General features: G+C 35.0%; 1 protein-coding gene across 1 annotated transcript; it reads left to right on the top strand.

Moving 5' to 3' along the window:
• The first annotated feature begins 4,807 nt into the window (after nt 1-4,807).
• On the top strand, nt 4,808-8,170 carry LOC126922377 (alpha-amylase-like). The gene is made up of 5 exons (XM_050734924.1): nt 4,808-5,026; nt 5,678-6,108; nt 6,467-6,833; nt 7,397-7,885; nt 7,975-8,170. Exons 1-5 carry the CDS (start codon nt 4,847-4,849, stop codon nt 7,984-7,986), a joined length of 1,479 nt encoding a protein of 492 aa, XP_050590881.1. The 5' UTR covers nt 4,808-4,846; the 3' UTR covers nt 7,987-8,170.
• Nucleotides 8,171-8,373: the final 203 nt, after the last annotated feature.

Consider the following 8,373-nt stretch of genomic DNA (forward strand, 5'->3'; position numbering starts at 1 on the left):
CAAGACATTTTTATCCCTTCCTGATGTACTAAATCCATTGAAATTTCTCTTTTTTTCTTTCTTTTTTTACCGATAAAAACCTTTCTACTTTTCACGATCGCGTAGTAAGTGTAACAAAATTATGTTGAACCAAAAAAGTTCGCGATACATGAATCGTCACGAGCAGATATTTACAACCTTGATCGTTCGGGAGTTTAATAAACGATAGAAGGTTAAAGATCAACGAGAATCATCGCGGCACATCAACTTGAAAACCTTCTTGAAAACCTTCTTGAAAACCTCCTTGAAAATTAACGTTGCTCGTTACGGGCGACAGATGGTAAGCGTACCAGGAATAATTATAATTTTCGACATCCTGATGATTGTGACGCAAGGCTCGAGCGAAATTTGAGCGATCCATCGTGCCATACGTTATTGAGCGTTGTATCGACGTTAATGATTGATTTAAAGAGCCTGGCTGTGATAATCATCTACTGAGCGAATCTATACGATTAAAAATAAACCTAAGTGAAAAAGCATGACTAGGAAGATAAGTGAAGCAGTAAAATGTGTTATTAGTATCGTAAAGACGTGTCTTTCTGTTAGTGCTAGCTTCACTGGTTGCAAGTTGAGAACAGCAATTTTACAAGTAAATCGAATGCGAGCTATTTCCTAGCTGAATTTATGCGACAGTGAGACTGATTGCAAATACTATAGCGCAGTAATGGTAGTAGAATAAACGTGAAATATCGTCGAAGTAATGATTAACTTTGTAGTGATAGACTTTCGAGTATATGTGTCACTAATTGTAAACTGTAAATATAAGAGATAAGACACATATCTCTGAACACCAAGGACAAGGAAATGGGATTATTCAAGTGCAACAAAATTACCCAATGCAAAAATTTGAGTGACCCCTTAATTGTAATTACTTGATAACATAATCTCATACGTTTGACTTATAGTATTGCAGCTTGTGCAATAACGTGCTCGATACACTGTTGATTACGTTCTACTGTTACTATACGATGCAAGTAACAAAATGATTGAAATTAAATTAGGGAATTCAATTTATTATTAGAAATACTCATTTATCACCTACTTGTCGAAATATTTTTTACTCATAACAATACTACCTGTTATTTGTTGTGCTTTATTATCTATTTTACTTGAAAATGTATCGTGTTCTGGTACAATATATGCACACATTTAATAATCTCCATGTAACGATCAACAAACCAACCTGTTGGACTACTAGTATGTTATCGCAATGATAAGTACTTCGCTCTCAAAGTACATTAATCAGATATCGTTAAAACATCATGTTCCAACTTTTTTTTCAAAATATTACAGTTTTCATCTGGATTAAATAAAATATATACATTGTAACGAATAAACTCAACTGGTCGTAATAGTTACGATCCCCTCGTACAAAATATTTACAATGCAGTCAAATTTTAATTATGTGAAATGTCTTATCCTAGATGATTTTGCAAAGTGAAAGTCGCTATAAACATTTCCACAATTTACAGATAACAATGAAGAGAATTGTTATTGTTTAAACGATGCAAACATCAAGATAAATGTAACGATTCACTGATTAATTATCTTGATACATTGATGTCAGTTACGATAAATACCAACATACTTTTGCTTTTACTTTCCGATGTAACTTAATTGCTTGATTTTATAATATTGATAATACTGAACCGACAAACAGATTTGCCTGGAACGCAATAAATAGATTGCCGAATAACTGCATCTATTCAACTTATTTAACATACTTCAGCATCCAAAATGGATTCTAGCCTTTTACTTTAATCATCTGGAAGGCCATAAAATTGATTGAGTCATCAGTCTGAGCAATGATCATTAAGCTTACTGATAAGCGCGATAATGTGTTCCCATTTCAAAGTAGAAATATGCAAATGAGACACAAAAGCTGGAGGGAGTTGCACAGATGACAAACTGGCGTTCGATAGAACGTAAAAATTATCTTTAAAATACTTCGCAACATTTTTGAATTCGACAAAGATATATTTGCAAGTCTCATACTTCCTATTCCCTTCTTCATTTCTCAATTCTTACATTCCCCTACTCCATATCAAATCAACATCAACAATCCATCCCACATCCAACATTCTTTAATCGACATTCCATTCTTCATATTCGTCATTCATTATCGCGTGACTGACATTCCCTTCTCCACATCTTAGTTCAATAATCCCACCTAAACAAATAAATAAGGAAATGTGGAAAATATGTGTAAGAGGTGAGTATCTACACGATTGTAGAACAATAGATAGTAAAAGAAATTCTAAAAATTACTTAAGTTTACATGGTGACCCAACCAAAATGAGATGAACTTAAGTATGAGGTAAGTACAAAATGAGTATAAGATAAAAATGAGGTCAGTATAAGGTGAGATAAAAATAAGATCGGTACAAATATAAGGATAGTACAAGATAAGTAAAATTTCCAATTTCATATTCGGAGAATATGATGTATGAAGAGGTGGCACGCGGAAGCGTCACTTTACACGAAAACTGTAGGTTGATTTTTGTCATTTTTAATGTTTAACTACTCACCTTATATATCTACAATGTACAATGCTAATTTTTTCACAATGAACTTTTTATACAATGTGAGATCCGTGGGCCTAATATGCAAACTATCCGGCCATTGGATATGAAAAATGAAGTAGGAGTTATGATATACGTGGGCAATGGTATGTGGGAAGCGAGAACCGAGATATAGTACGTATAGGATGGAATAGAGTAGAACTAGATTGAGATACACTGATAAATAACAGCATTCGGACGTAATTCTAAATACAATTATACATACGAAGATTTAAATTTCCTACCTTCGCGTTTTATTTTTCTACAGCATTGTCATCGCATTATATAGCAAGGAGAAAGATTGGCGGATCGGAAGAAGTGGGGACAAAGAAGACCATGGTCGAAGACTGATGATGTTTGGCATTAAAACGAGCGTGCCGCGCAGCCGTGCATCGACAGCGCGGCTGAACTCGTCTGGTAGCATTAATAAATGAGGGACATCAGCTTTTAATTACGCGCCTCGCTCGTAATTGTAACCCGCAGCGAAATCGTACGCTTCCAGCCCGCTACTTTATAAGCTTCACGACGATATACGCGGTACGACCATTGATAACAACCAGCATCGCTGCCTGTTGCTGCTCGGTGCGTTGCCCGATCCTTTGCTGAATTAACGGTCGCTCTTAATTATGCTCGACCAAACGCGAAGTCAGCCTTCTCGCGTTCTTTCTTCGATCATTCGAAAATCTTTCAGGATACCAGGTCGACGATTAAGAATTTTATGGCAGATTCGATCCTTGACAACGGGAATTTTCTCGTAAGTTGAAAATAACTTAATGAGGATGCTTTGATACACGAGTAATGTATATGTTACAGGAACAATGTTAAAAATATTTGAGAATTAAATAGCTCGCTTGTTGCTTGTTACAAATGAGCAAACGATACTTTGTGGATGGTGTTTTATTACGATAATCGAGCTCTAGGTGTTTCAAGCGTATATTTTTAGTAGCCTTTGAACTTGTGATTAATTATGCATTAATTATTCGCGCAAGTCACGTACTTCTATAAATTATTATTCATTTGTTATGACTTTTATTCACGTTTGTCATGAGTCAAGATACCTATTCGTGATAAATATTGCAAATTTATTAAACAGTATCGTATAGAACAATATTTATGTAACAAATGTTTTGCAAATGGAGATACTTAGAGTATATACACAATCGAATTATCATTTTTATCAGACAGAAAGACGATTCAGAAATAAATATTACGTTTCATTATACTTGGGGAAATATATCATTGGAAAGAAACAACAGTTTAATAAAAAATGATACATTGTTTCTTCCAAGGTATTTTTCACATTTATTGACATATCTTATCATTCGTAACCATAATGCACTTAGATACTTACATTTAGCCTTTCTTCCAATAATATTACGATATTTGAATACCGATTTTTCAACGAAATTCAGAACTAGGAAACGACAGTTGTATTTAAAAGCTTTTGCTTGTGACAGTGACAATATTTTAATCGATTCTATGTGCGGAGGATTAGTCGAGGATAGATAGTGCGAAATAACGAAAGCTTATATTGCCGTCGCAGCCCGTCAAATATATTTGGAATAAATAAATAAATAAATTTACAGCCGTACACGTGAGTCGTTAGTACTAAATATAAATCTCTCGATACTCGTTGATACTCGTTGATACTAAATCGCTCGCGATCGCGTCCGTTTATTTATACAGGTCAGGGAAGAACCGGAAAATTCGAATTCGTCTACGTTTGACAGTTGCACATAGCGGCGTTTATTTGCTCTTACATTACTTGTAATCTAACGGTCTTGATACTCCGAGGCCAAACAACAATGTGATTTGAATTGTCCTCTGTCTCATGTGCCGCTGAATACGATATATATACGATATATATACGATATATATATATGAATACGATATAAATAACACTAATTGTAAATAAATTCTTATTTAATCTAAACAAATTTCCAGTATCGTACTGTTTCTTCATTTCGTGTTAAATTAAAATCGAAGAAAATTTATCCTAAACTGAATAAAATCACAACATTCCGATGTTCTGCTTGCTTTAACAGCTCTGTTTGTTTCATTGCCACGGCGATAAGAAGATAAGTATCATATATGATTCCGTGGAATAGACAATAGACCTGAGTCGTATCGATAAAACGTAGTTCGCGGCAGAGGGGTGTAGACTTTTGGATACAGAAACCGATTATGTAAGCGACGATAGGTTATATATTAAGAAGCAGAGCATTTTGCAACACAAACTGACCACGATGTTGGCGACCGCGACGTTTTTAGCTGTACTCGTATTGGCAGCGAGTGGAGCCACGAACAAAGACCCCCACTTTGTTCCTGGCCACGATACCATCGTGCATCTTTTCGAATGGAAATGGAACGACATTGCAAAGGAATGCGAAAGATTTCTTGGGCCAATGGGATACGGTGGAGTACAGGTATGAAATAAAATAATTTCCCGATACAAATACTATCCGTGATAAAGCCAGATGGTTTCAAAATTAAGAGATATTTGGTCCGTTTGAAGTGTAAAAATTTCTTAAATATTCGTTATCAATTAAATTATAGGAATAAAAAATAAATGAATTATTTTCAGTTAAATCTCTAAGAGAAAATTCGGGTGGTTTCAGAATTTTTTCTCACAGATGTAAATAACAATAAAGTCCTCTATCAGTGATCATCTTCAACCGCATTATTGTTCGATTAATTTATCATTTATGATTATTATCGATCAAGTGCTTAATTAGTTTCACACACACAAAAAAAAAAAAAAAAAAAAATATTGGAGAAATGATATCTATAAGAGGGAAACAAACATAACTTTTTTATCTGAAACCTGATTTTCACGCGTCATAATCACAACACGGTACTAGAATACAAGATAATTATCCCTTCCTACTAATAATAATCCTATTTCTCAAGTTAGTAATTTATTAGAAATGAAGATTTCTTCTAAATTCATTAAATATGTACATCACTGGCCAAATTCTTTTTTTACTCGTGAATCTTCCTATTTTTTTTTCTTTTTTTTTTTTTTACAATGTATCGAATGCATAGAATTCATTATGAACGCGATTTCATCACTGCAGGTATCACCATTACAAGAGAATCTGAAGATCCCTAACAGACCATGGTGGGAACGTTACCAACCAATTTCCTACTTGTGGACTACGCGATCCGGCACGAAAGAAGAATTTATCAATATGGTTGGAAGATGCAACAAAGCTGGTGTCCGAATTTACGTAGACGCTATCCTGAATCACATGTCCGGCAATTTGAACGATGCTCATGGCACTGGAATCTCTAGAGCAGACACGTACCACTACGAATATTATCAAGTGCCTTACCACGCTCAACATTTCCATAAACCTTGCTCGGTTAACAACTACAACGATCCGCAGAACGTGCGAAATTGCGAACTGACTGGTCTTCATGATTTGGATCAGAGTCAAGAATACGTCAGATCGAAGCTGGTGAATTTCTTGAATGAAGCTGTCGACGCTGGTGTTGCTGGTTTCCGGTTTGTATAGTATTTCACGATAGATTGTCCTTTTCAGCAAAAATATTCGTCATTTCGACAAATCATAAGAGCCGAAATATATTACCTAATTAGATTTTTGGTGAAGAACACTTGGGATTGTAGAGCTTTTGTCAACAATAATCGAAGAATTATTTATATCACAAATTGTGAATTATTTGTGTCTTAAAGTTGCTACGCTTGACTCGGTAAATGGAATAATATTTTTTTAATTTCTAATTTAAACCACAGGTGCTCTTTTCTACCAGAAGTCTATGTTATTCTATTTTAATTAAATAAACGATTTCAATGTAACAATGTAAAATTGCGCGGTAAATTGCTAACAGTATATATAATTCAGAATCGATGCTGCCAAGCATATGTGGCCAAACGACTTGAACATCATTTACTCGAGAATAAAGAACCTGAACACTCGGCATGGTTTCCCTCCAAATTCCAAGCCATACATATACCAAGAAGTGATCGATTATGGCGGTGAGGCAATTTCTAAACGCGAATACAACCAACAGGCCGCGGTAATTGAGTTCAAATACGCCGCCGAACTCTCCAACTCGTTCCGGGGTAACAATCTTTTGAAATGGTTCGTCAATTTTGGAGAGCAATGGGGTCTTTTACCCTCTACAGATGCCCTCGTTTTCGTCGATAATCACGACACACAACGTGACAATCAACAAATACTCACTTACAAATCATCAAAACTGTACAAGGTAAGTCCTGCGTGAAAATTTGCTTTTATATTCCAAGAAGTACTTAATTTTTTAGCGTTTACATAAAAGTCTTTTCCTTTAGGTAATTTCGCGATAAGGTAGACAATATTTGGAGCTTTGGAAATGATAATTATCGTCAATTTGGCTTGTAAAGCGTAGCACGAGTAGTGTAGTCACGAGGGCGTGTGTCTGCAAGTAGAATAGGTCGTTTAGTTGTCAGGCATTAGGAAGCAAATAGGAACGCTTCTCCTTCGATGTTTTATGGGATTTTTCGGTGTTTCTCTGATTTTAATTTTGAGATACTTTTGAATGAAAACACTGAATTACGTATTCTGAGAGTAATATAGAGTTCTAATATTTTATTAAATTAATTTCTATGGAAACATTGAATTACGTATTCTAAGAGTAGTATAATAGAAATAAAATACCAGTATTTCTCTAAACCTTGTAAATTAGGGTGAAAAACAAAAATATCATAAAATTACTGAATCATGGCTAACAATTATCTAACGTTTTACTCTACGATCTTTCGCCTGTTATATTTTGAACTAAACTACTTGCAGATGGCGGTCGCCTTCATGTTAGCCCACCCCTTCGGTACACCGCGAGTGATGAGTTCCTTCGACTTCCAAAACAAGGATCAAGGACCACCTCATGATGGAAATGACAATATCATATCTGCAACTATCAATCCAGACAACAGTTGCGGCAATGGTTGGATCTGTGAACACCGTTGGAGGCAAATTTATAACATGGTTCGCTTCCGCAATGTGGTTAATCGAACGAGCATTAAGGACTGGTGGGACAATGGCAGCAATCAGATTGCATTCTGTCGTGGAAATTCTGGATTTGTTGCGTTTAACAATGACCGCAATGATTTGAAAGCCACCCTCAAGACCTGCTTGCCTCCTGGCCAATACTGTGACGTGATTTCTGGTAACTTGGAGAATAGAAGATGCACTGGAAAGGTCGTTAACGTGCAACAGAATGGTGATGCTTATATCGAAATCTCTAAAGGAGAGGAGGATGGAGTTCTTGCTATTCACGTTGGGGTGGGTTTATTTTAGAGATGATCGAAAGAGTCTAAATTGTCATAAAGTTAAGGATAATGATTAGATAATTGGAAATATTTTATTTTCAGGCTAAACTGTGAACGAGTATGAAGTCAATCACTACGAATGTCAAAAGGCACGAACAAGGATGCTGAAATTCGCATTATATTATATATCTCCTGTTGTTATTACATAGATTGATCTAATGTACAATTACACGCGGACCCATCTTGTAATCAAAGAAATATTGTATCTACTTTATGAAAATAAACAAATTTTAAATAATTCTTATTTATTTTTATTTACCATGTGTGACACATAAAACTAATTTACTCATCAATTTTATAATACGTCTATTTCAAAGATAATGACGGACCCCTTTCTCATTATAATTATTGTTATTTCAATACTTCGAATTTATTATTACGAAAATTTACACAACTCGTAATAATTCAAAAATCAATTCAAAAACTAAAACCCACGAAAAA

This window comes from Bombus affinis, chromosome 12 (assembly GCF_024516045.1).
Source record: "Bombus affinis isolate iyBomAffi1 chromosome 12, iyBomAffi1.2, whole genome shotgun sequence".
Classification (NCBI taxonomy): Eukaryota; Metazoa; Arthropoda; class Insecta; order Hymenoptera; family Apidae; genus Bombus; species Bombus affinis.